This window comes from Natator depressus, chromosome 9 (genome assembly GCF_965152275.1).
Source record: "Natator depressus isolate rNatDep1 chromosome 9, rNatDep2.hap1, whole genome shotgun sequence".
Classification (NCBI taxonomy): domain Eukaryota; kingdom Metazoa; phylum Chordata; order Testudines; family Cheloniidae; genus Natator; species Natator depressus.
Window position 1 is genome coordinate 28294407 of NC_134242.1, and position 27876 is coordinate 28322282.

The 27876-nt window shown below is 42.4% G+C and overlaps 1 protein-coding gene across 2 annotated transcripts; it reads right to left on the reverse strand.

The window, feature by feature from the left end:
• Positions 1–27876, reverse strand: GYG1 (glycogenin 1). 2 transcript variants are annotated; one of them, XM_074963798.1, is made up of 8 exons: positions 27642–27876; positions 21158–21293; positions 14050–14224; positions 13589–13751; positions 6600–6726; positions 2791–3010; positions 1102–1152; positions 1–853 (listed from the first exon to the last, which is right to left on the reverse strand). In XM_074963798.1, the coding sequence occupies exons 1-8, from the start codon at positions 27646–27648 to the stop codon at positions 668–670; spliced, it is 1065 nt and encodes a 354-aa protein (XP_074819899.1). In that variant the 5' UTR covers positions 27649–27876; the 3' UTR covers positions 1–667. The 2 variants fall into 2 exon arrangements, with proteins under 2 accessions (XP_074819899.1, XP_074819900.1); XM_074963799.1 differs by lacking the exon at positions 1102–1152 and having other exon boundaries at positions 27642–27858.

Below are 27876 nucleotides of genomic sequence, written 5' to 3' on the forward strand. Positions count from 1 at the left end.
ATGAGTTTTTATTTTGCAATGAGTGCAATATTACAGGTAAAATTCAGTTTTACTAGTCCCATAGTATACAGAACTAAAACAAAAACATTCTACCATGCTGTATGTACTGTACTTAAAACCTGGTCAAGATCTTCAGTGTGAGACTAATACCACAAAGCAGTGCCTTTGCTGTTAGAAGTTGTATTAAGTTTGCATGTATGCTAACAGTTTAGTACTAAACATTTAGAGTAAGGCAGTGTTGCAACCACTTCAACTTCTAAACAATCCCAAAAATATAGGGTCTCCTGTATAAGATAGCAAGAAAAAGTAGTAACGCCATTCATCTTTTAAGAGGTAAAGCACAGCCCTACAAGTTTAAAGGAGTAAGTGTCAAGCCAGTTTAGTGCCCTGTTCCCGAGGGGTTGGTTTGTTTGTTTTTAAAATAGGCATATCCAGCAGTCTTACTTAGAAGGGAAGGCTTCAGGATTGTGCAGGTACAGCCGGCAAAAGGATTTCTACTCTATAGCCTTTGCTCAGTTCTCACCTGTAGTACTGCAAAGATCTTCAGCCTGATGAGTATTATCAAGCTACTAGCAAGCTTAACTGACCATATTCAAACACTTTCCTAGCTGCTATAGCTCTGGAACAAGTTCTTGCATCTCTGTGAACATCGGCAATAGAAGCACTTCTATTGGAGGTAGGTGTCAAGTTTTTTCTTGATATTGTCAAAGGAGTCTGCTCCCATATAGTCAGCCTGGCCTTGCTCCCACTTCTCCTTCCGTTCTTCTGAAGATTCAGCTGGTGGAGGAGATGGTGGTGAAGTTGGTGCTGCTGCTGAAAGTGATATGTGGGACACTGCCTCTGTAACCTCGTCCTGGAAGGAGAGCATAGTAAGTAGACAGTATAAGAATTATAGGGCCTATTTCTAAGCAAGCAATAGAGGGCTGAAGGTGGGAGAACCAATGAGATGTTCTCATGCAAAGCAGCAAGCACTGTCTGGGGGGGGAAAAAATGCAAGGGTTATACAACTTTCCTAGCCAAAAAATAAAAATGAACAAATTGAGAAGTCAATGGAGAGCTCACAGGAAAGTACTGGTCAATATTGGTTTAAGTTCTTCATACCTCTCTACAGAAGCCACAAGAGAAAGCCAGAGAATAGACCAAGCCCGACAGCTGCAAATAGTTCATTAGAAAGGTGTAAGATGGACAAGAGAAAGCATAGCTCTAAAATAGATCAGTAACTTTGGGCTTAGAAAGGTTGAGAACTTAAAAACTACTTTTTCTGTTATACTAAATTTAGTATAAAGTTACTGCAAAGCTGCATTCCATACATGCTATTAAACTCCATGTGTGAAAGGTAAAATAAAGATAGAAAGTTGCTATAACCTATACTTTCCACTTACTCTACAGATGCAAATCTTCCTAAACTAGCTTTTCTGGCTTCTTTTAGATTAGTCTGACTGAATCCCTAGCGATGTAGGATTCACTTTTTCTCCCCTCCCTCCCATGGAGGGACGGTCAACACCAGCTTGTGGAGTGCCGCAGGAGCACTCATGGCATGCCAAGTTCTTTTAAACATGCTTATAACTATCTGCAGCCTCAGTCTGAGATGCATGAATATTAGTGCAGTTAGTTTACTTTTACAGAGTAGCTTCTGAACTGCAAGGCTGATCACAACCATATATAATATCATTGCGGTGGTGGCCATCATTGCGCACACACTCATCCAGGGAGAGATCTTAACCACTGTATGAGATTGCTTGTTCTCATCTAATACTCAGAATTCAGTTTTGTGATAAGGGGGAACCTCTAACATAGGAGGGCCCTCCTCAATCCTAGTTTTAATTTTAGGCCATTCAGCATCAACATTTTGCTCTTCATCAGTATTTAGGGAGCATAAGATGGGTGTTTGCTCTGGCCAGCAAAGGGTGGGTTACAAGATAGTTCTGTATGGTCTTTTCCACTGAATGGAATCATTTCCAGAATACCTGGAGTAAGTCTTGATATTCAGTAAAAATTGAATATTTTGTTACAAGACAAAAATCTTTAAAAAAAAAAAAAAAGATAACTGGGTTAATATTTGTGCAGTATTATTAGCAGAACTTCAATACTAGAAGTAAACTGAGACAAAATTTAGTCTCACATGTTCAAGCACTTTCCAACTTGGGATGTGCGGACTTTAGAAAATTAGAGAGAATATTTAGTTCAGCATATTTAGGAACACCTGTTGCAGAACTATTCAAATTTAATCTGGTGAGCTTTAAAATGGTTAACAGCCAGGTAATTCCTATTAGGTCGTACAAATGTTAAGTTGCTACAAATTACTTAAGGACTTCAGGATCCTGACTCCTTGTTTTGTCATACAACCTTTTTGTTTGGGTATCACCCGTGGGAACTGACCCCCCAAAACAATTAGCCTTTACTGCTTGAGCTAGAAGACCAAGTCTGTTTGCTTGAAGTCAGTAAGAGACAGGCCTCTGTATGTAGTTTGGGGGGTGGGGGGGATTTACCCCAATTTGGTTTCTACACAATTGTTAGTAGCCACTTCTTCAGTAATTCTTTAGAGTTCACAGTAGTGATTTAGAAAGGGAGATGGGTAAACAGTTACACCAGCGACCAGACTAACCCAGTTATTTCCTCTGTTCTATTTTATGTCAAGCCTTAAACAAGGAGTTGAAGAAAGCTATGCTTCAAGTCAATGGATTCTCCCTGAAGCCTTCAGTAATTTGAAGTCTGGGATGGGGGAAGTACAGAACATCCGCATTTAGACTGTTTCAATGCAGGTATCTACGATAGAAGAGGACGACATACCGCCTTTACACCTGTAGTGGCATCTTTAACAATTCCATGTTGTTCGAGTAGTGGTAAGATGTTGGTGACGAAGGTATGCCACCACATGTTGAGGAATTCTGGGTGAACCATTGTGGGATCACTTGTGTCACCTTTTATGCTTTTTGTTTTGGAGTCATATGTGTAATTCCATGGTTTCATTCTTCCTAGGAAATGCACCACTTTAGCATTTGTGCCAAACCTGCCAAACAAAGGAATTTGAATTAGACACTAGATGTCCAGGAAAAGTACATACAAGATAGCATTCCATCTCCTAAAGAAAAAGCTAAGAAATTGCAACTGCCTACTGGCACTGAAAGCATCACTATGCAACAGGAGAATGCAGATAGAATTCTACCTCAAATAGCTTATTCAGATTGAAAACAGCCAAAACCTAGTGGTTTGGGCCATTTCAGTACTTACAGCAGCCAGTCTCTTGGTAGTTTGGTGTCCATGAGAACTCAGGATGGAACAGTCTCAAGCAGCAGTTGCAATCAGAACAAGTTTTAAGAGTGAGAGTTTCCACTACAGATTCAGTGATCCAAATAGCTAGACACCATACACTTAGCCTAATCAGCCATCAGTGACAAGATCACTGGTTTTTAAGTCTTCAGCCCTACAGAAGGGGAGGTTGGAATTGGTCAGAATATCCAGCTTCAGAAAGCTTCCGCCACTGCAGCTCTGCAGAGGGTAGTTCAGGCATCCTAGAAGGATGCAGTCTGTCTCACCTGCCATGGAGAGACTGCACGGAGGTGTTTTAATGATTCTCCCTCCACCCCACTCCTGCCTCGACAAGTTTCTTTCTTCAAATACATGGCTGTTCAGAACCCTTAAAATCTCAGCTCTCTAGGTAGATCAAGAGTGTCAAATTACACTTAGTTTTTATGGAAGGGCTACATAAATCATCATGCAGCTATAGTGGGTGTATTTTTTGAAGTCTCTTTACCTTGCTAGTAGTAATCTAGTAGGATCAGAGAGCCCACTCCAATGGGCTCTTGGTGTTACATTGCTATAGAGTTTCTAGCCCTTCTGGTTGCAGAGGAAGCTTTCTATCAGGAATCTAGTCAAGCAGTATGCTGTCTTCTCAAGTCTGCAGGCAGAAACCTCCAAACAGTGAACTGCCTCATTTTCATTTTAGTGAAAACTTTAAAATCAGTGTTCTTGATCTCCATATTCCCCATTTCACTGCTGATCATTTCAGCAGAAATCAGATTATTCAACAAGCCCAGGTTACGTTCCCAGGTGCCGGATGCCCTGGCTCTCTCATCGGCAGCTGGGAAATACTTCCCGTTTCCTCAGATCTTGGGGTAAACATAGCTCCATTGATAAGATCTACAGCATGTTAAAAATTTAGTGTTTTGTGGTAGTTAAACTACATTTTATTAAATTGTATGTTTTCATGTGTCAGTATAAATGTTTGAAAGTGATCTGAGGCGGTCTGATTTTATACAGCAGAAGGAATCTTACTGCCAGAGTTTAGGTCAAACGCTGTTAAATACAAGCAACATAGAAGAGATTGCTTTGAAGAACTTTGTTTTCAGGCTTTAAGTGCAGGGCCTGAGAGGCTAACGGATCAGAATAGATGGCCAAGTTTAGTTTTTAAACTAGTCAGGACCACTTTAATGGAATTAAGACAACTCCATTTTGTCCTCTAGAGGGCCAGCCTTCCCTCAATTGAATCTGTTTCAGGGAAACTCTACACTACAGCACTACATCGGTCCTAAAGAGAATAGAAACAAATGTGCTTTGCACATTCTTGTCTTTTGTTGTTGTTGTTTCTTTTGCTGTGTGTGTGTGTGTGGGGGGGGGGGGGGGCTAGCTAGTAAGTCTGTTTCTGTGAAAAGTGATATTTGTATGTGAACACTGCTTTCCCCCTCAATCACTGCCCAGGAGGCTGTGGCTGCACAAAAAGCCCCTAGTGGCTCCATGTAGCTATAGTGGCCGCATTGGTCGCCACATTTGAGAAGTGCTGGTTTAGGCTGATCCTTCCTGTTGTGTGAATAAGATTAGACTTGTAAAGGAAAGCGGTCTTCTACAATAGTTACACTAGAACATTCCATGCATTCCTGGATTGATCTCTGCTGCTGCTCATTTTGGAGTCAGTCAGGATGAAAGTGCCTTTATTTTCTATAGAAAACTGTTAAGTATGTTCAAATGGATTCCCCCCTCACCCCCCAAACCAGGGGTACCTCCACCCAGTGCTTTGAAGCTGGACAGCATGTAAGACTTTCTATGCAGGTGTGAATCTCAGCCTCATGGTACAGAGACTCTGAAGGATTAGATATTGATGTCAGAGTAGGGTTCAAGTTTGGTTCATTACAGCTATTGAACTGTGTCTAGTGGATGTGGGCATCTACATCAAAAATATGTTAATCTAGAATGCCTATTCTGACAGCCCATGTGTTACTTTCAAAATCCAGAAACCACTATCTTTAAACAGCCCATTATGTGCATCTAACTCCATTCAGTTTGAAGGAAGTTTTTGCCTGGGCCAGGCAGATTCAGCTGACCTTTCATGGCAACAAGGTCAATTGTAAGTTTTTTTTTGTGACATGACTAATCTCAGCAACGGAGTAGCTGAGGAGAGTACGGTGTACGTCACAATAGCTTTTAGCTTACTGAATACTGTTTATTTTGACTACTCAGTAGTGAGTATTCACTGTGGCTTGCATGTATTTCTTCTTAAAATAAGCGTTCTAATTTTAACTTGACAATATTTCAGATGTTCAGATCACAAGACATGGTTTGAACTTGAGCCAGCAACAATACTGCTTATGTTAGCTGTTGCATTAATCTCTAGCAACTTGATGTCATCTAAAGATCAGTTGGCCTTTTCATGCAATTGCTCCTCACTCGCTTTTGAAGCTAGCAGTTAACATGGTCCAGTTGTAATAAAAAGATCGTAAATTGCACCCATGTTTGAATAGTTTTTCACACTTTATGCTGTAACAATCCTAGAGTTTAGATCAGAATTAGGCCAGTAACAATGCAAAGTACCATTACGTGGGGAAAACGTCGCATGCCAGTAATACATTTTAATGTTTTTAGAAGGTCTCTTTCTAGGTCTATAATATATAACTAAACTATTGTTGTATGTAAAGTAAATAAGGTTTTTAAAATGCTAAGCTTCAATTAAATTAAAATGCAGAGCCCCCCGGACCAGTGGCCAGGACCCGGGCAGCGTGAGTGCCACTGAAAATCAGCTTGCGTGCCACCTTTGGCACGCGTGCCATAGGTTGCCCACACCTGATCTATATAAAAGTTGTCACCATACCCAGCCCACACTGGTTTGGGCTAAACCTCACTCAACTAAACTCTTTAACAAGGACAACTGCTGTGCAGATAATGCCTCTTTGGTCACAGTAGTATACCTGTGATTAAAAGAGAGTGTTGAGTTATACTCTTGCAATAGAACAGGTCCTTGTCAAATACACCTGTGCTAGGTAAATTAATTCAAAGAATGAGCTGCTGCCACTGACAGAGGTAGTTTAGGCCACAGCCATGTAAAGAATACTTCCATAATCAATACTTCCATTGATTAGTTTATCTAAATTAAACCATTACATGGTTCAAAGTGAAATTAAGAGATTGCACTAGCTATCACATACCCTTCATTTGGCCTAACCTTGAATCTCCGAACTGAAATTGAGTCAAAGAACTGATTTTATACAGCCTTTTCGTCACCTAGTAAGAGAGAGGTCAGCTTCACAAGAGCTCTTTTAAATCTGGCCCATATAATGGCTACACTAGATTATGAATCATTTTTCTACAAGAAAGAATGCTGAACTTACGCTTTAAATGCTGGAAGGTAGGAGTATAGAGAAATGCTGCTTAAGTTATAAATAAATGGCAGGTGTTTGTTGATATCTGTTGTTGCCCAGCTGCTGAAGAAGGTGTTTAATAACCCCTGGTCCCCACCTGAAAGGGAAAGATGGAGAGTTATCAGTATTCCTGTTTTAAATTTCTTCACTAAAATCACTGATTCAAGACTCAGTTTAGTCACGTGAGCTAGCATACCCAGTAGGAATTAGTGGCAATACAGTAGTATTCTATTTACAGAAGTTAGTTTTCTTAAAACTATAACATTTTCACCCTTGGGAGGGCACATTAGCCCTCTTCCTCTTGCCAGAGGCAGCTACAGATTTGTAAACTTAAGTCATACTTTAGGCTATTTTACCTCCCAGAAGACAGCCAAAGGCTTAGAATCCCTAGTGGTATAATTTACATGTGAACATGCATTTGGTCTTGCATGATGCAACTCAGTTTCCATTCACAACTTGAAGTGGAGTTAAATTGGAGTAGTAAACATTGGAAGTGTCAGATTTGTTATTTCAGTTGCAGTGAGGCAAATACAGTAGACCAGATTATGATCTGTCACTCCAGATTTACACATGTAACCAAGATAACTCTGACCCACGGTTGATTATTAGAGGCCCACATGTGGCTCAGCAGTCCTGTACATAATGAGACTGCTTTTTTGGATCAAGGACTGATTGGTTTGCTAAAAGCAAACCAAGGCCTTAATTACATTTTCTGAGAGATGTCATACTAGAAGTCAACTATATTAAAGCTCCTAGTTAGCTTCATAAGCTTATGTGAAACTAGAAGTTTTAGGTTTCAGCTGACGCATGCACGAAGTGTTCAGACCCCCATTTTGAATGTAGGCTAGTTTACAACAGCAGAAGTCAGTAAATGACTGCCTGGATGCAGAGCAATTATGTGTTTTCCTAAGAGACTTGGAATGCTGAACAGAATGCAGGAATTTGACGAGAAAGTGCATTAGTCAGAGAAATGGACTTCGTTTGTGGTGTTCACCTTGACATTTGTTCTTTACTTACAGAAATAGCCTCAGCACTTTTCCAGACCAAGAACTATGCAAGTCCCTCTCTCAGCCCCTTAACTGGGCCATTTCTGTTTTAGGACATGATAGTGCTATTCTGAATTTGATCTTATGTTGGTAAAGAGAAGACAGCTTTGACACACAAGTGAGATTCCTGATGTATGCTTTTGGATTAAGGTAGCATTAAAAATTATTGTATTACTACTCTCCCCGCATTGTTAGTCTGACTAACAACTCCACTATATTTACTCCAGCCAGCCAGTTTGGGCAAAAAAGTGCATGAGAAACCAGATGATCACTTGTCAGAATGAAACCCCCACTAGTGGAGCCGAAAGGTGAGAGAACAATTCTGAAGAAATCATGGCAGAGTTCTACCATTAGCTTTTTGCCAAAGCAGCCAATTGATACAGCAGTAAGTTAGAAGTGACATGTGTAAGGCCCTACCAAATTACGGTCCATTTTGGTCAATTTCACGGTCATAGGATTTTAAAAAAAAAGAGTAAATTTCATGATTTCAGCTATTGAAATCTGAAATTTGTGTTGTAATTGTAGGGGTCCTGACCCAAAGAGGAGTTGTGGGGAGATCCCAAGGTTATTGTAGGGCTGTACTGTGGTACAGCTACCCTTACTTCTGTGCTGCTGGTGGTGGCCGGCGCTGCCTTCAGAACTGGGCAGCTGGAGAGTGGTGGCTGCTGGCCAGAAGCCCAGCTCTGAAGGCAGAGCTGCCACCAGCAGAAGCAAGAATGGCATGATATGGTATTGCCACCCGTGCTTCTGCGCAGCTGCCTACAGAGCTAGGCCCTCCGTCAGCAGCTGCCACTCTCCAGCCTCCCAGCTCTGAAGGCAGCAGTGCAGAAGTAAGGGTGGCATGATATAGTATTGCCACCATTCTGCGCTGCTGTAGGTGGGGCGCTGCCTTCAGAACTGAGTGCCTGGCCAACAGCCGCCCCTCTCTGGCCGCCCAGCTCTGAAGGCAGCGCAGAAGTAAGGGTGCCAATACTGCAGCTCCCCCCAAAACAACCTTGCAACCTTCCTCTTCCCCCCCAACCCCCCCCAACTCTTTTGGGTCAGACTCAGGACCCCCAATTTGAGAAACACTGATCTCCTCTGTGAAATCTGGCCTTTTGTGTGCTTTACCCTATAATATACAGATTTCACGGTCCCTGATGCATTTTTCATGGCCATGAATTTGGTAGGACCCTAGCCATGTGGGATAAATATGAGAGCGCACAGAAGCTAAGGGAGTTTGTCATCAGATATTATTAGGAAAGCGCTTCCAAGTCAAGAGATATGCAACTATTACTATATATTGGGAACTTGCATGCCTTTCTTTTGTAAGACTCCTACCATATTAGAAAGCATCTTTGCATGACCTCCCATGTTTTATGTTTGTCTGTAAGTTTAGACTAAGTGATTCTACTATCCTGAGTGATTGTTTGGAATAGATTTGTGTGTAGACCTAAAGAACAGCTGTATGTTTTGCGTCATAGAACTAGTCGTCCTGCACAGTACAGGTTACTAAATTCCTCCCAAACATCATCATCCAATACTTCCTCTCCACTGCATATTCTTCGCTCCTTATGTTATGGACTGTTTCAGTGTCCTAGTCTTACTGAAAACCAAGAGCCCCTCCAATCCCACCAAAAGGAATGCCAGTTCAACTTAGCGCTGTATAATAATTGTGCCATATGCTATTATAGTTGCAGGTATAATCAATACTTTAGCATCTTACATCTATATGTTGTTTTAGATCTGAAACTATTAACTGCTCAAATACCAGCTTGGATCCCAGGCTAGAAGGAAGTCTAGTAAATTACATAACCTATGGAAAGTTTCCCTTGCACTGCTCTAAACTATAAGATAAGCAGACTTTTTATTTTAGCTAGTCTTGCTTTTAAATTCATAAAGCCCCAGGTTTTTAGAAGTTTGCTAGAAACACTGAAGGCAAGCATTGGCCATTCCCGTTATGAAGTTCAGTTTCCCTTCTCCCTCCCCATTAGGTACAGTAGTGTGGACCAAGATTATTGCATCATGTTATCCTAAACCTTTAGGATAGCTGAGTTCACAGATAAGATCAATTTGTCATGTCCCAGAAATGGAAAACTAGTGGATATTTTTAGTCTGTCTTACGAAATAGACATTTTGACTACTTTGTAGTCATGTATTACCAACATTTGAGGCAAGCAGTATTATACTGGAAGATAGGTCCCCAAGAAGTTTGTGAACATAAAGGATTAGTATCCAAGAGTTGTAACCACTGTGTGCTGTATTAAAATATTCAGCAAGTCTTATGGCCACTGATAATTGCTTTCTTTCTGTAGAATCAAAGAATATCAGGGTAGTAAGGGACCTCAGGAGGTCATCTAGTCCAACCCCCTGCTCAAAGCAGGACCAGTCCCCAACTAAATCATCCCAGCCAGGACTTTGTCAAGCCTGACCTTAAAAACCTCTAAGGAAGGAGATTCCACCACCTCCCTAGGTAACCCATTCCAGTGCTTCACCACTCTCCTCGTGAAAACGTTTTTCCTAATATCCAACCTAAACCTCCCCCACTGCAACTTGAGACCACTATTCCTTGTTCTGTCATCTGCTTCCACTGAGAACAGTCTAAATCCATCCTCTTTGGAACCCCCTTTCAGGTAGTTGAAAGCTGATATCAAATCCCCCTTCATTCTTCTCTTCTGCAGACTAAACAATCCCAGTTCCCTCAGCCTCTCCTCATAAGTCATGTGTTCCAGTCCCCTAATCATTTTTGTTGCCTTCTGCTGGACTCTTTCCAATTTTTCCACATCCTTCTTGTAGTGTGGGGCTCAAAACTGGACACAGTACTCTAGATGAGGCCTCACCACTGTCGAATAGAGGGGAACGATCACGTCCCTCGATCTGCTGGCAGAAAGTGGCACTGAGTTAAAATGAGTATTTTAGTGTGAATCTTGTTTACCAGGGTGTAATACTTGAGCTATATATTTTCTTGTACCCGATCCCTTAAGGACTGGTGCTCTGATGAACAGATATGTTCACAACAGAATGGCATGCTACTGGAAGACTTCAGCAGTGGCATGTGCAAGCTTTTTTTGGATTATGGCAGAAATTTAATAAAGTGCTCCTGTTTTAGATAGTGACTGGTGTAGGAGTATAACAGACCCAGTGGTGGAAACAGTATGAATAGAGTTAAAAAAACATTAACAGTGCTCCTCCACTACCCTTATAGGTCAGCCTTAGGCTTGCTTTTTTTTTGTTGCTAGATTCAATACATATAACTAGGTCTATAAAAAAAAAGTAGCTGTTACATTAAAGCCTATTGATCGAATAATGCTTATGCACAAAGTTTAAGATGGTACAGTGACATACTAACAATTCATCTCCCATGTTTAGAAGTGAGATTTTTGAATACCACGTTAGAGTCCCTATCATAGCAGTAATGTAACTTTTGCTTTATAAACAGTGGTTCTCAACTTATTTACCATTGTGGGCCTCATATGCAGTTCTCTAGTCTGTGTTGCGTGGGCCGCATCCATACAACATATATACTACCTGTAGGGCCTTGAGGATGTCCATGGGCTACAGCTGTCTGCTGATTGAGCAGCAAGTGACCCATAGGCCACGGATTGAGAACCACTGCTTTATAAACATGGGACTAGCTGAAAGTTTGAAGAATGCCCGAGTTTAGCACTCACTGAAATAATTTGAGACAGGCATGCTGGTTCGCTGCACTTTTAGATCATTCGCCATTGTACCATTGTCAATGATGAGGTTATTGTCTGACCCCAAAGAAGCACAAGCATGATTTATTCTGTTAAGTTTGCTGTGTGCTACACTAGTTGCTTTATCAAGCTCTTTATGGCTACACTGGGGATTTTGCATGATAGAGATTAAAGTCATAAACTTCCTGTCTAACACCAGTTTGTCAAGCTAACCTAATTTGAAATAGTATTTTAGGATAGCTATAGATTAGGAAGCTATACTATTCTCAGGAAGAACTGAAAGCTTCAAGTGAACCACAGCTCCTCCAAGGTTTAAAAGGTACTACAGAGTTAGTGGGAGACCAGTTGTCAGGAATTTGTCCCAAGTAGATTGGAGAGGTATTTCTTGATACTAAATTAGATCAAAAGCCTGTTTACTCACGCTTTTACATATGCCACAGGCATATTGCTTGACTGACATTTTATAACCATATCAAGCAAAATGCCTATGGCATATGTAAAAACATGAAGTGCAGCAGGACCTAGAGTAGAGCCAGGTGACATGGGGTTGCTCAACCCATGGCGTTGAAGTTATCTTTTTTGATGCGCGGTTTTCTTCATGAAGTTGAACTTAATGCAGCCACATATGAGTCAAAGCTTCAGTACTACAGAAATACTAAAAGCAGTTTCCAGAAGCTGATTAGTCTAACTTCAGTGTATTCTTGTATGGCTGATACATCAAGTAATTTTGTACTTACATAGCTTGCAACTAAGTTCTATACTTGTTAGCACTGGCTGTGATTAATTCATCTTCAGTCTGTAAACTTTCTCATTACTAGAATTCTAATAGGGATTAACACTGACTAATTCAAAGGCTAAATCCCTGCTTTTTATTGCAGTTGAGGGCTAAAACCTGAGTAAGGGCAGAGTTTCTTCACCATTAAGTACTACCTATGGCAAGTCTTCTCATATCCCTCAAAGTGATAGTCCTGTTTAGTTTGCTGGTCCACAATGTAGAAACTGTATGGGATTTCTGGACTGAACCAGAATCTCTTTTTTGGCATGTCCAGTTATTTAGTGAGGCAGCAAATTCAACTGTACTACCAACTTACTTGAAAATGGTGCTCCAAAAGGAAGTTAAACACAGGTCACCTACAGTCAGTAGGCCACCTGTAGAATCTCATTTGGCCACCATTCTATATTCAGGGGCCCATTAGCAATACCTGCCAGAATGAATACAAAAAAGCAAACAACTGAATGGGATAGGACATTTACTCTTGGGACTATTAGATCCGAACTCTTTGGAGGTAAGAAGCATGCAAGACAGTTTGCTATTCAAACAGCATGAACAAGGTTGTTAAAACTAGTTAGTAACACCAGAGACGACCTGTGATTGCCAACAGTGTGTGTTCGGGGGGGGCGGGGGGGGGGAAGGGTACAAGCATGCTCAGTACAAGCCAAGCCGCAAATGGGTGGAGGGGAGGGGAGGGGAAGCACAGGACCCTACATGCTTCCCCCACACACATTGCCTCTGAGTAACACCACTGTTGTCTCCAAAGAGACAAATTCCCCCCCGCCCTTTTTTTGAGGAAATGCTGCTACTGATTGATAAAAACACCTAATTTTACTCAAAGCTATTTGACTAGCTACGGAGAGTAGAAGAACGTTTCAGAACAAATCATTTCAAAAAGCCACGTAGAGCAATCCAACTTTGGCAACATCATGTTCACCTTATCTCTAAGGATATCCACAAATGATTCTTGTGAAAAGTTGAGTTGATGGAAGCTTATTTTCACTGATTTAATGTTTAAGTGGCCAACACAATCAAATCCATTAGTGACTAGTTTTTATCTAAAACGTAGGATACTATACTGGTTTATAATCTAAAGAATGTTCATTCTTCTAGTTGAGAGCTACAGAAAGTTTTAGAAATGGCTGTTTAATTTGGCCTACCTTTGCCACTTAAGACTCATTAAGGTGCCTCTGAAGTCCATCTAGGCCTTTAATACAAGATAAGCTTATTAATGTTTGATGTTTGAGTCTGACTTCACTATAGTCAGAAAAAAAAAAAATCTATCTATCTATAAGAGTCCATGCATATGAGTTTCCTGTAAACATGAGTACTCTTTCCAATGAGGTGCTGGAATTCTAATGTAAGTGGTGTCCTCTAAGGCATGCCCATCTGAGACATTCCCCCCCTGCCCCCATCATTTTAAACAATCTAAACTTGAAAATTGGAGTTGGAGTCAATACATACCATCAAAGCTGCCTTTCTCTGTGGCAAGTTGTAACAGCTGATTGTATGTTTCAATGGAAGGTCGATAAACAAAAACTCCAGAATTAAAACAGTCAGGCCAGCCTGGATCTGGTGCTGCAGATAGCTCTTCTTTCTCAAAAAGCTCATCAATATTTGTTAAAACCTAGTTGTGGGGGGGAAAAAATTGCTTTCTGTTTTCTAGGCTAGACGCTTCATAGCATTATGTTTTGTTGATTTTGCCATCCACCCCAAGATATGAAGGTAAGCATTCATATCAAAGGTCTCATTTTTATGGTGGACAGCTTTGACAGAGATATTCCCTTATTACTGCCAATTACAAGTTGTTTTGTAGGCTTAAGAGCACTTCCCTGCATACCAAATTACAGGTCCCCAATAAGAAGAGGTTCCTATTGCAAGCCACTAGAAGTAACTGTATTCTGAACAGCAAATATATAACTTACCATTGTGTCCGCATCCATGAACACACATTTTGAAAACTGAGTCAGTTCCCAGCAGTGGAGTTTTGTTAAAGTGACACCCAGCTCAGGTCTTTTCATTAGTGCTAGATGGGCTGAATCTTCACTGTCCAAGACATCTACCAATAAGACTTCATCGAAGACTTTTTCTAGCACTTTCCTGTGAAAAGTAGGAATCATTGATTTATTTTTGCAAGTTAGTCTTTCCAATATCCCCAACCCCAAGGCAGCTTTGTATTGCCTAGATTCTTAGTGCACAATAAGGAGTTGAAGCCTAGACTGTCTTGTATTTAGTCTACTTTTATTTAAACAGGTGCGCTACAGTCTTGTCAAGTTTCTAGCATAGAAATACCTTAGTTACCAGTTAGTACTGCTGACTGGTGCTGGAGTAGTAGCAATGAGAACTGAAGCGCTGTGTATATACACAAGTCAGGCAGATCATGTCTTGTAGTTTGAGCCCCCCACCCAGTTTTTCAGCCAGACCTGAGAACACTGCCTCTTGGTGAGGTGACAGACTATTTTAAGCTTATTGCAAAGAAACATGAAGCTGTTAGACTGGTCTGTGCAGGACTTTGGACAGCAGCTGAATCCTGAACAGTACTTGTTGACCTTTAAAGCCACAAGGACCAGACGCAACTGCTGCTAGTTTATCTGGCTCATCAAGAGAGTGTTTACTTAGCCAGGGCTCTTCAGGTGGCAGTGAGTGCAGTAGACATCTAGGTAGTTTAGTTTACTTTTTTTTACTTGGAAATGGTTTCTTGGAGCAATGTTGTCTCCACTGTGAGTTAAAAGCATCATATTAACGCTGAAGAGAGCTAAACTGAAATAAGATACACTATGAGTTCTTAAAGCTCTTGGCAGTTATGCAAGTCCAATTTATATCAGTCAACCCACTAAAATTAATCAGTATCCATAGAGGGATCTTGATTTCTACAGACTACTTTGAGGGACTAATGCTTATGGCTTCAGATTTCTTGACATTTTAGGTTTAATACCAGTAGTCAAGTTGGGCTAGCCAACCCATAAATGTCCTGAGTATTTTGAGCTGCTATCAGGGAGTAAACTGTATATGTGTACAAGCTGAATGGTCTTGAACTACAACTTTACCCTCCAGATTGTCAACTGTTGTACTTGAAATGATATTTGATATTATTCTAGTCCCAGGGGAAGTTAAAAAAACAAACTTCTAAAATATGCATGAATATTGAAGATCAATAATATTTGCAAGTTCTATTCATGCCACATTCCACTGGTTGTCCAAATATTTGTTTTAATTATGTTGGAGTTTGTACTTTCATGCCCTCCTCTTCAGGAGGAGACTGCTAGCCTAGTGGACAGGAAAATGATTCACCTGAATAGAATGCAGTTGTATAAGTGAGGCACTAGAGTCAGAGACTTGAGACAGATTAAGTAGCCCATTTTGTGTTAGATAGTAGAGATAAACCTGGAATCAACTGTCATTATAGCAAGCAGTATTTGGCCAAGACAGCTTCCTGTGGATTAGATAACAAGGGTCATGTAACTAGTCCAGCTAGTTACTTCCCACTCCCAAATTCAAAGGGGAGTCATGGCCTGAAGTTAAACTTTCATCTAGTCAAAAACTTCTAAGTTTTGTTGTAGCAAAGGCTTGTTACATTAGTATATTCAATCACAGATAAGACTGAGAAGCTCAAAGGATGAGCTATAACCAGCTTGCTTATTTCTTCCCTTCATGAGTAGGCATATGAAAGGTAAGTGTTAAAGGTTTCAGAGTAACAGCCGTGTCAGTCTGTATTCGCAAAAAGAAAAGGAGTACTTGTGGCACCTTAGAGACTAACCAATTTATTTGAGCATAAGCTTTCGTGAGCTACAGCTCACATCGAATGCATACTGTGGAAAATACAGAAGATGTTTTTATACACACAGACCATGAAAAAATGGGTGTTTATCACTACAAAAGGTTTTCTCTCCCTCCCCCCCCCCCCCACTCTCCTGCTGGTAATAGCTTATCTAAAGCGATCACTCTCCTTACAATGTGTATGATAATCAAGGTGGGCCATTTCCAGCACAAATCCAGGGTTTAACAAGAACGTCTGAGGAACAGTGGGGGGAAAGGGGGGGAGGAATAAACAAGGGGAAATAGGTTACTTTTTATAGTAAATCAACCATTCCCAGTCTCTATTCAAGCCTAAGTTAATTGTATCCAATTTGCAAATTAATTCCAATTCAGCAGTCTCTCGTTGGAGTCTGTTTTCGAAGTGTTTTTGTTGAAGGATAGTCACTTTGAGATCAGAAATCGAGTGACCAGAGAGATTGAAGTGTTCTCCAACTGGTTTATGAATGTTATAATTCTTGACATCTGATTTGTGTCCGATTATTCTTTTACGTAGAGAGACTGTCCAGTTTGCCCAATGTACATGGCAGAGGGCCATTGCTGGCACATGATGTCATATATCCCATTGGTAGATGTGCAGGTGAATGAGCCTCTGATAGTGTGGCTGATGTTATTAGGCCCTGTGATGGTTGTAAGAATGCTTGATAGAGATCTTGTAGGTGTTTGTCTCTGTCTGAGGGGTACTAGATACTAGGTAGTTACAGTGCTAATAAACGATGGTCACATAAACACCACCCTATACCGGAAACCTACTGACCGCTATTCCTACCTACATGCCTCCAGCTTTCACCCTGACCACACCACACGATCCATTGTCTACAGCCAAGCTCTGCGATACAACCGCATTTGCTCCAACCCCTCAGACAGAGACAAACACCTATCAAGCATTCTTACAACTACAATACCCACCTGCGGAAGTGAAGAAACAGATTGATAGAGCCAGAAGAGTTCCCAGAAGTCACCTACTACAGGACAGGCCTAACAAAGAAAATAACAGAACGCCACTAGCCGTCACTTTCAGCCCCCAACTGAAACCCCTCCAACGCATTATCAAGGATCTACAACCTATCCTTAAGGATGACCCAACACCCTCACAGATCTTGGGAGACAGGCCAGTCCTTGCCTACAGACAGCCCCCCAGCCTGAAGCGAATACTCTCCAGCAACCACATACCACACAACAGAACCACTAACCCAGGAACCTATCCTTGCAACAAAGCCCGTTGCCAACCGTGCCCACATATCTATTCAGGGGACACCATCACAGGGCCTAATAACATCAGCCACACTATCAGAGGCTCATTCACCTGCACATCTACCAATGGGATATATGACATCATGTGCCAGCAATGGCCCTCTGCCATGTACATTGGGCAAACTGGACAGTCTCTCTACGTAAAAGAATAATCGGACACAAATCAGATGTCAAGAATTATAACATTCATAAACCAGTTGGAGAACACTTCAATCTCTCTGGTCACTCGATTTCTGATCTCAAAGTGACTATCCTTCAACAAAAACACTTCGAAAACAGACTCCAACGAGAGACTGCTGAATTGGAATTAATTTGCAAATTGGATACAATTAACTTAGGCTTGAATAGAGACTGGGAATGGTTGATTCATTATAAAAAGTAACCTATTTCCCCTTGTTTATTCCTTCCCCCCCCCCCCCCCCTTTCCCCCCACTGTTCCTCAGACCTTCTTGTTAAACCCTGGATTTGTGCTGGAAATGGCCCACCTTGATTATCATACACATTGTAAGGAGAGTGATCACTTTAGATAAGCTATTACCAGCAGGAGAGTGGGGGGGGGGGGGGAGAGAAAACCTTTTGTAGTGATAAACACCCATTTTTTCATGGTCTGTGTGTATAAAAACATCTTCTATATTTTCCACAGTATGCATCCGATGAAGTGAGCTGTAGCTCACGAAAGCTTATGCTCAAATAAATTGGTTAGTCTCTAAGGTGCCACAAGAACTCCTTTTCTTTTTGTAAGTATTAAAGTTTGCAGGGGCCATGAGTTGTTTCAAATTTGAAACTATCTAATTTACTTATATGGCCTCCATTACCCAGGTGCCTCGGCTTTTGATGCATTTATCCTCAAAACACCTATGAGTTAGAGAAGGACAAGTCTCCCCCGTTTTACAGATGGGAACAAAGGCAGAGAGATTAAGACTTGAACAAGGTCACACAGGAAGCTTTGTAGAAGAGCAGGGTACTCAGTCTTGATCGGAGTCTCAAGCTAGTGCCCTAAACTAATGGGCCATTTCCCCCCCTTTTTAATGTAAGTTGTGCTAGGCAGCAAAACAGAACCTTCCTTGAAGAGCTTGTAGTCTAAGGCTATGTCTATACTAGAGATCTTACAGCAGCGCAGCTGCACTGTTGTAAGCTCTCTAATGTAGCTGCTCTATGCCAATGGGGAGAGAGCTCTCCCATCAACATAATTAATCCACCCCCAATGAGTGGCGTTAAGCTGTGTTAAGAACATAAGAATGGTCTGACCCAGTATTGCCAAAGGTCCAATCAGCCCAGTATCCTGTCTGCCGACGGTGGCCAATGCCAGCTGCCCCAGAGGGAGTGAACTTAACAGGTAATGATCTAGTGATCTCTCTCCTACCATCCATCTCCACCCTCTGACAAACAGAGGCTAGGGACACCATTCCTTACCCATCCTGGCTAATAGCCATTAATGGACGTAACCTCCATGAATTAATCCAGTTCTCTTTTAAACCCTGTTATAGTCCTAGCCTTCACAACCTCCTCAGGCAAGGAGTTCCACAGGTTGACTGTGCACTGACTGCAGAACTTTCTTTTATTTGTTTTAAACCTGCTACCCATTAATTTCATTTGGTGGCCCCTAGTTCTTATATTATGGGAACAAGTAAATAACTTTTCCTTATTCACTTTCTCCACACCACTCATGATTGTATATATCTCTACCATATCCCCCCCCTTAGTCTCCTCTTTTCCAAGCTGAAAAGTCCTAGCCTCTAATCTCTCCTCATATGGGACCTGTTCCAGACCCCTAATCATTTTAGTTGCCCTGTTCTGAACCTTTTCTAATGCCAGTATATCTTTTTTGATATGAGGGGACCACATCTGTATGCAGTATTCAAGATGTGGGCGTACCATGGATTTATATTAGGGCAATAAGATAATCTCAGTCTTATTTTCTATCCCTTTTTTAACGATTCCTAACATCCCGTTTGCTTTTTTTGACTGCCACTGCACACTGCGTGGACGTCTTCAGAGAACTATCCACGATGACTCCAAGATCTTTCTCCTGATTAGTTGTAGCTAAATTAGCCCCCCATCATATTGTATGTATAGTTGGGGTTATTTTCCCCCCCCAATGTGCATTACTTTACACTTATCCACATTAAATTTAATTTGCCATTTTGTTGCCCAATCACTTAGTTTTGTGAGATCCTTTTGAAGTTCTTCACAGTCTGCTTTGGTCTTAACTATCTTGAGCACTTTAGTATCATCTGCAAACTTTGCCACCTCACCGTTTACCCCTTTCGCCAGATCATTTATGAATAAGTTGAACAGGATTGACCCTTGGGGAACGTCACTAGTTACCCCTCTCCATTCTGAAAATTTACCATTTATTCCTACCCTTTGTTCCCTGTCTTTTAACCAGTACTCAATCCATGAAAGGATCTTCCCTCTTATCCCATGACAACTTAATTTAAGTAAGAGCCTTTGGTGAGGGACCTTGTCAAAGGCTTTCTGGAAATCTAAGTACACTATGTCCACTGGATCCCCCTTGTCCACATGTTTGTTGACTCCCTCAAAGAACTCTAATAGATCAGTAAGACACGATTTCCCTTTACAGAAATCATGCTGACTTTTGCGCAACAATTTATGCTCTATGTTTCTGACAATTTTATTCTTTCCTATTGTTTCAACTAATTTGCCCGGTACTGACGTTAGACCTACCGGTCTAATTGCCAGGATCACCTCTAGAGCCCTTCTTGAATATTGGCATTATATTAGCTATCTTCCCAGTCATTGGGTACAGTAGCTGATTTAAAGGACAGGTTACAAACCATAGTTAATAGTTCTGCAATTTCACATTTGAGTTCTTTCAGAACGCTTGGGTGAATGCCACCTGGTCCCGGTGACTTGTTACTGTTAAGTTCCTCAATTAATTCCAAAACCTCCTCTAGTGATACTTCAATCTGTGACAATTCCTCAGATTTGTCACCTACAAAAGACAGCTCAGGTTTGGAAATCTCCCTAACATCCTCAGCCGCAAAGACTGAAGCAAAGAATTCATTTAGTTTCTCTGCGATGACTTTATCATCTTTAAGTGCTCCTTTTGTATCTCGATTGTCCAAGCTACCCCACTGGTTGTTTAGCAGGCTTCCTGCTTCTGATGTACTTAAACATATTACCTTTTGAGTTTTTGGCTAGCTGTTCTTCAAACTCCTTTTTGGCTTTTCTTATTATATTTTTACATTTAATTTGGCAGTGTTTATGCTCCTTTCTATTTACCTAACGATGAATTGACTTCCACTTTTTAAAAGATGCCTTTTTATCTCTCACTGCTTCTTTTACATGGTTGTTAAGCCACGGTGGCTCTTTTTTAGTTTTTACTGGGTTTTTTAATTTGGGGTATACATTTAAGTGTTGGTGGGAGAAACTCTCCTGCGGACATAGTGCTGTTCACACCAGCGTTTGTTGGTGTATCTCATGTCACTCAGGGTGGTTTATTCACACCCTTGAGCAATGTAAGTTTTATCGACATAACTGGTAGCATAGATGTAGCTTTAAAACACAACACAAACAAGGGTAGGAGAGGAAGCATTATCTCTATTTTACTGGATTAAGGGAGGCGGAGAAAGATTATATGACTTGCCCAGCAAGTCTGTGGTAGATCCAGATATTGAATTTTGATCTGAGTCCCAGACCACTGCCTTAACTACAAGGCCATCCTTCCTCTCGTTGGTTAGTGGCTTACGTTTAGCTATTTGTCAATCTCTTCAGTGTACTACTTGTCAACCAGTATGCTCTGGTTGGATAGTTTACTGCTGGAAGCAGCAAGTGTATAGAAGCTCATGGAATACTAATTGGCATCTACTGCCCTTAGCATTTTGTAATATTCTGACCAGCTTTAGAAGGTCACTACAGAGAGCTTTCATTTGGGGATTAAAAATTATTGTAACAAGAGCACTGAATGAACAACTAGGTGAAAATACTCATGAAGTGACATACCGCATGGGAGCAGAGACGTGAGGCGTTATGAGCACAGTTAGTTTCTTTATCGTTCTATGGTGTTGCAGAGATGAACCCAAGACCAGTGCTCCTTTAACATAAGAGTCATTTGTAGCTAGAGTCACAAAAGACTGATCTTGAAAAGGAAGAGAAGTTCTGTTAGTATTCACATTTAGTTTTAAATCAAAGTATGCTTGCTAAAATTATTCAGCTCCACCATGGTATTTCACGCCAGAAGGTGCTAGGTAGAGAGTTATGTTGAGGAGCCTCAGAAGAGTAAATAAACCACTCACTGTGTTTAAGATCCCTTGTACATTAGTAGGCATGCACAACATTTATGGAAGAGGTTGGCACAGTTGAGGTATGCTACAGCAACATGTCTTGATTAGATCAGCCAGTGCATTGACAGACATGGTCCTAAATGTAGAAGGAAGCACATTCCATATTGTGTGGAGAGAAATTATCCAACCCTCTAGTTTACCAAATAGAAACTTCATTCTAATTTACACTTTGGATACAACTCAGCTAGGACCTGGATGCAAATTCCTCATCCAGAAGGAACTCAAAATCCACACCATGGAATGCTAGCTGGGATGTAGACATCAGTTGCAAATGTAAGGTGTTTTTGTTCTGGCCAGCCTGCAGTGAGTATCTGTCTGCCAGATAGTACTACTTTAGTTCTAGCATCAGTCCCTCAGAGAGGCGTTTAAATCTGAATATTCAGGGAGTTGTGTTAGTACATTTGAGATCTACATATGGAGTAACCGTATTCTGAAATTTGATCAGACCTTGCAGATGTGTTTAGCAAGACTGTTGCAAAACTACAATGAGAATACAAGCTTTTAATGGGAAGTGTCTTGTTAGCTCCTATCTAGTAATATGAAAAGGAGTGAATTGCAACTTAAATTGTGGCAACAGTTAAGCTTGTAGAAGTTCATAGAATATCAGGGTTGGACTAGATGACCTCTTGAGGTCCCTTCCAACCCCCTGCTCTAAGCAGGATCAATCCCCAATTTTTGCCCCAGATCCCTAAATGGCCCCCTCCAGGATTGAACTCATAACCCTGGATTTAGCAGGCCAATGCTCAAACCAGCATATCCCTTGGCCCACGCCGCTTTCCGCAGTCCCCATTGGCCTGGAACGGCGAACCGCGGCTAGTGGGAACTGTGATCGGCCGAACCTGAGGACGCTGCAGGTAAACAAACCGTCCTGGCTGGCCAGTGGATTTCCCTGACGGGCCGTGTGCCAAAGGCTGCCGATCCATGGTGTAAAGGCTCTATTTGGTAGCCATTAAAACGTTTGTTTGCAACTAAACTAGTAAGAATCAATTTTTATTTTACTAAATATATATATATGCAAAATGTGATTTAAATAAGTGATTTAAATCAAGATTTTCTGTTTGCTGATTTAAATCAAAGCAGTTTCAACCACCAATTTAAAGTCCACCTGGGTTGCTGCCAAGGAAGATGGATAGCTGTGCTGAGAATTGTGTTTACTGAAACAAGTTTCAGAATTTTTATTTTGCTTCTAGGAGATTTAGCTAGATTATATTAATTTAGTTCATATTTTAAAAGATACAGAAATGTGACTGCAGGTATTCTTCGAGCAACAAGATGGGTGAGGTAATATCTTTTATTGGACCCACTTATGTTGGTGAGACAAGCTTTCAAGCTTACACAGAGCTGTTCTTTGCGTCTTTTTAGTAACCAGAGACTTCTGAGCACCTCAGGTGATTGCACGTTTTACTTGAATGTAGAATAAAAGAAATAGTGACCACTTAAGAAGTTTGCCAGTTTAACAGCTTTGACACAAACCTTGAAGGTGTGACAAGCTGAGGTAGACTAACATTGTCAAAGGGCTACACTCTTGCAGGAGTTGTTCTGCACAGAAGAGGCTACATTTTCAGAGTGCCACGTGGAGCAACTCAGTGGCAGGTATCATTCACTTACTGCAGTCCACAATGCAAACTGCAGATTTAGGGAGCTGTTCAGAGAGTTGCCTGAGTGTGCAGCGCATATTGCTGTGACAGTTCTTGTGTAAGAATGGTTTGATTAGAATTTGAGGTCTGCAGCTATGTCTTGGCCCAGGGATCTCAAACTCAAGTCACCATGAGGGGAGGGATAGCTCAGTGGTTTGAGCATTGGCCTGCTAAACCCAGGGTTGAGAGTTCAATCCTTGAGGGGGCCACTTAGGGATCGGGGGCAAAAACTGGGGATTGGCCCTGCTTTGAGCAGGGGGTTGGACTAGATGACCTCCTGAGGTCCCTTCCAACCCTGATACTCTGTGAGGATTAGTACATTGGCCTGAGGGCTCCATCACTGACACCTTTTCATATAAAGATACAAACCTGCCCCTTCCCCAAAGACTCCACCCCCTCCCTCCTGCCCCTATTCCAACCCCTTCCCCAAATCCCTGCCCCACCTCTTCTCTGCCTCCTCCCCTGAGCCCACAGCTCCCTGGTCCTCCTCCCTCCCTCCTGGAAAGTGCTAAGTGCTGACAGACAGCTGTTTGGCAGCAGGAAGCACCTGAAGGTAGGCAGAGGAGCAGAGACATGGCACACGAGGGAGGGAGCAAGGGAAGGGAACTTGGCAGCTGCAGGAAATAACTCTGTGGGCCGTATGCGGCCTGTGGGTTTGAGACCCCTGTCTTAGCCTCAAAATGGCAACTGGAGATTCTCTCCCCCCCCCCCTTTTGCTGCCACCACCACTCCCTAAAATTTTAGTGGAAAATTATAGTAAATTGGCCACATTAGTTAGGAATCAAATTAAGATTCTTATTACAATAAAATCCAGTCCTTGCATCTGAAATGAGATATTAAAGTTCACATTTAGTTTCTATCTAACATTGCAACTTTATATTTTTGCATTAAAATTTTGTGTGGAGTCAATCTTGACTAGTGTAACAAGTTGCTGTAGATGAAGAAAGTGGTATTCTCAATCTCGTAGGGTGGGACACATCTTTGATATTAGAAGTGAGAAGTTAAGGGGTCCTCTTTAAGGCATACATGTTAATTTTTTCAACTACAGCAGTAGTTGCCTATATGGCAAATTGTAAGCAATTGTAAGAGTCTGATGTACTTTAGGGCAGTTTAGTACCTGGAACCTACATAGCCAGTACCCTTGTGGTCAACAAGTTCTTTAAACCAATCTGAGAACCTTTGGTTAGAATAGCAACAAAATTAATTTAATCTTGGGTCATCTAGATCAGTGCTACTCAAAGTGGTGGTCCGTGGACTGGTGCCGGTCCGCGAGCCATCAGCTGCCAGTCTGCGCGCATATTGGGGGGGAAAAAAAATTGCCAGTCCCCCACATCAGATAGCGTAATCTAGATCAGTGCTTCTCAAGCTATTTATAAATGTTTTCAACCTAACCAAGTTTTAGACTTCAGAAGAGTTTCTACAGAGTCATGCATGGAAGGGGATAGGTTTCCTACTTAAATTCACTGAGTAGTGATTTGTAGTAGTCCATATTGCTTGGTGTATCTAGGGCCTGTATAGACAGAACAATTACCAGTCTGTTAACTTCAGAAATTAGTAGCATTAATGGTAAACTACAGCTCTAGAAGTCATGCATACTGTAGGTGTAGTTATCTGGCAAAATTCTGAAGAACTATTTTTCCATTCTGCCCCCAAGGAGCCAGTCTGAATGCAGAAGTTATATAAACTGCTTGCATGAACTGTATCAGACAAGCAAGTTGTTAGTGTCTTAAGCAGTGTAAACATTCCTCTAGTAGCAAACACTTGTGTACTTGTCCCTCGATTTGCAAATTACTCTTCTCACACTCCCAATAAATGAAAAGTTTTGCCTTGAAAAGCTAAGAATTCACTAGGCCTGAGCCACCAGTGTATTACACTTAAAAACAGGAATTGTACAGACAATAATAGTCTGCAAACAAGTGACTGCATCGCTTGTGCCATCATTCAAACTAAAAATCTTTGTCCAGATGTTTTCTAGGCAACATGGCTCTTCCAGTGATCTAACACCCTTGTTGCTTACTTGTTAAGACCTTTGTGTGGCCTTGGGGGGGGAGGGGAGGGGAGGGGAGTCTGCCTGCCTTTTTGAAACTGCATATTCAAGTCCCACACTGCTGGATTTACTAACCCAACAGGACAACTGAGCAATACAGGTTTCAGAGTAACAGCCGTGTTAGTCTGTATTCGCAAAAAGAAAAGGAGTACTTGTGGCACCTTAGAGACTAACCAATTTATTTGAGCATGAGCTTTCGTGAGCTACAGCTCACTTCATCGGATGCAATTCTTAGAGTAGCCAACATAAGATGTATAAGGGTTTATGGTCAGACAAACATTAAATTAAGTTTGAGGATGAACAGAGGAAGTATGGGGAAAGCAACAAATAAGGCAAATCCCAACTACTGAGTTACTCGCTAGTTTTTCTCCCTTGGGACAGCAAGGCTTTATTTGCTTTTGCTTAAGCAAAGTGTGGTGCTGGCAACCCCTTCAGAGGAGGGTCATTTGACATAGCTCAAGTCTATGCAGTATGAAACAGGACATGTTAGTATTAACATGGAATGTACCCTCCCTAGGCTGGTTATTAATGTTTTGTATTGGTGTGGAGATTCAGGCCACTTTTAAATTTGAATACACAACAGTTATCAGAAATAATGAAGTTGCTCCAAACTGTGCTATCAACAGGCTATGTTGTCAATTGACTTTTTGGTAATGTCTTTCCATCAACTCAGTCCCCTAGCTATCATTTCTTCCACCCTCCCCACTTTGTTCTATTTATAGGCTACAGCAGCTGAACAGGGGAGTACCCTTCATAGTAGTGTGTCAGAGAGGTACTGTGGACACACGTGCAGATCTATAGCCTAGGGGCACCTGCTTTACTTGCCTGAACATAAAGCTTTTGGCTCCCTTCAAAAGGCTGTCTTAGCCAGTGTAGAGCTATATAGGACTGACCTGTTGCTAAGCAATTGTGACTGGCCCAACACCTTCCCTGGAGCAGCCCTCCTTCACATATGCCTGAGGTCATTATATTTACAAGTCTATATGTGCTCTTTGTTTCCATTCTAGGTAGTTTCTTTTTGAGAGAGAGAGAGGGAGGGAGAGAGTGTGTGTGTGTGTGTGTGTGAGTTCAGACTCAGCCTCTCCGAGTTTTGGACGGTAATAAGTTGAAATTCTGCAAATACAAGTTTAATTAGAAAAATCTATGTAAGATCAATAGGGGCATCTGTATGAGCTGCTGGAAAAAATGCAAGGAAAGTTGTTTAAATAATAATAATTACCAAGAAGTGTGTTAAACCCAGACAAGCAGTACTAATAATCTGAAAGCAAAACTGACTTCCTCATTCCACTTCTCTTGGCCTGGGCCACTAGTAATGACAGATAATCATCTATGCATGGCAAGTTTTAAGAAAATTCTTGTGATGAAGTGTTATTAGGAAAGATTAATAAAGGTTTTGAGTGGACAGCATCCCTTTAGCATTTGCAAGGTAGAATCAAATGAACATCTTCAGACCCATTTAAAAGTATCTCCATTTTTTGTTAGCCACACTTTTCTGAGAGATACCTGCTATTACAAGAGCTAGTATTATAGCTGAAGGATCAGAGCTGTTAAACTTCATGCAACCGGGAGGACGTGGTCTTGTCAGTTTCCACCATGCATAGGGGTGTTACAGCTGGGGGGCAGCTGTCTTTAAGAGCACAACACGGAGAACTTTGCTAAGGACCCCAGGAACAAGCATAGCACCAGAAGGTAGTTTTAAGTCGTTTTAGGGCAACTAGATTTCGACTTGTCTCTCTTTCTAATTTAAGCTTGAGCTGTTTGACAAGCCCCGATCAAGAAGCCGAACAGGACTTTGACTTCCTGGAGATGCACCCCCTGGATTCCACTTCAAGGCATAGGCGTCAAGTCCACACCCGACCTTCCCCCAAAGTTCTGGGGACATCTGGGGCCAGGCCCATCGGTTCTGTAAATTACGCTCCCAGGAAGCTGAACCGAGCTGTGAGCACACGGGCTCCTAGACCTCCACCCGGGGGTGGCCCTGTGTGACGGGGCAGTAGCGCTGCAGGGTTGCTTCAGAGTCCTCCCCCGCAAGAGCCGGGCGGGGAGGGTAGGGAGGGGGCATTCCGCACGGGGCGCCCGGCTTGCCCAGCGGGGGAGAGGCGCCCGCTGGCCGGGGGGAGCCCTGGGGCAGGCGGGCAGCACAGCCAGCCTAAAAATAGGAGCCGCCATGAGCGAGCGAGCGCGCACTGGGGTCCCCGCAGCGCGGACCAGGCTAGGCCGAGCTCCGCTTCCTTCCTGCTCCGCGAGCCTCCGGCGGCAGCTCCCGCTCTGGGGGAGGGGCCGCTCTCCCGCTACCTGGCCCGAGCCAGGGGTCGCGCCAGCCCGGGGCCGTGCGGGCAGGGGTCTCAGCGCAGCCCCGGCCGCGGGAGACACCCCCGGGAGCCCTCCCGCAGCTCCGTCAGCGCCGCTCAGCCCCCGCGGGCGGCCGGGCCGGGCCGGCTTGGGCAGGGCGCACTTACCAGCCATGGTGCCGGTGCTGTTGACCCCTCCGCCCGGGACAGATGCTGCAGCCGCCGGCTACTCACGAGCCGCAACCGGAGCCGCCCTTTATATCAGGGCGGGCGGAGCCACGTGGGGCACGTACGCTGCCCGCAGCTAGGCAGCCTTTCGCTAGCGCTGGCGCGGGGAGACTCGCCGGTCTTGGGGCTCCCAGCACGGGGCGAGGAGCCGCCCGGGGTAGCCCCCGGGCACGGC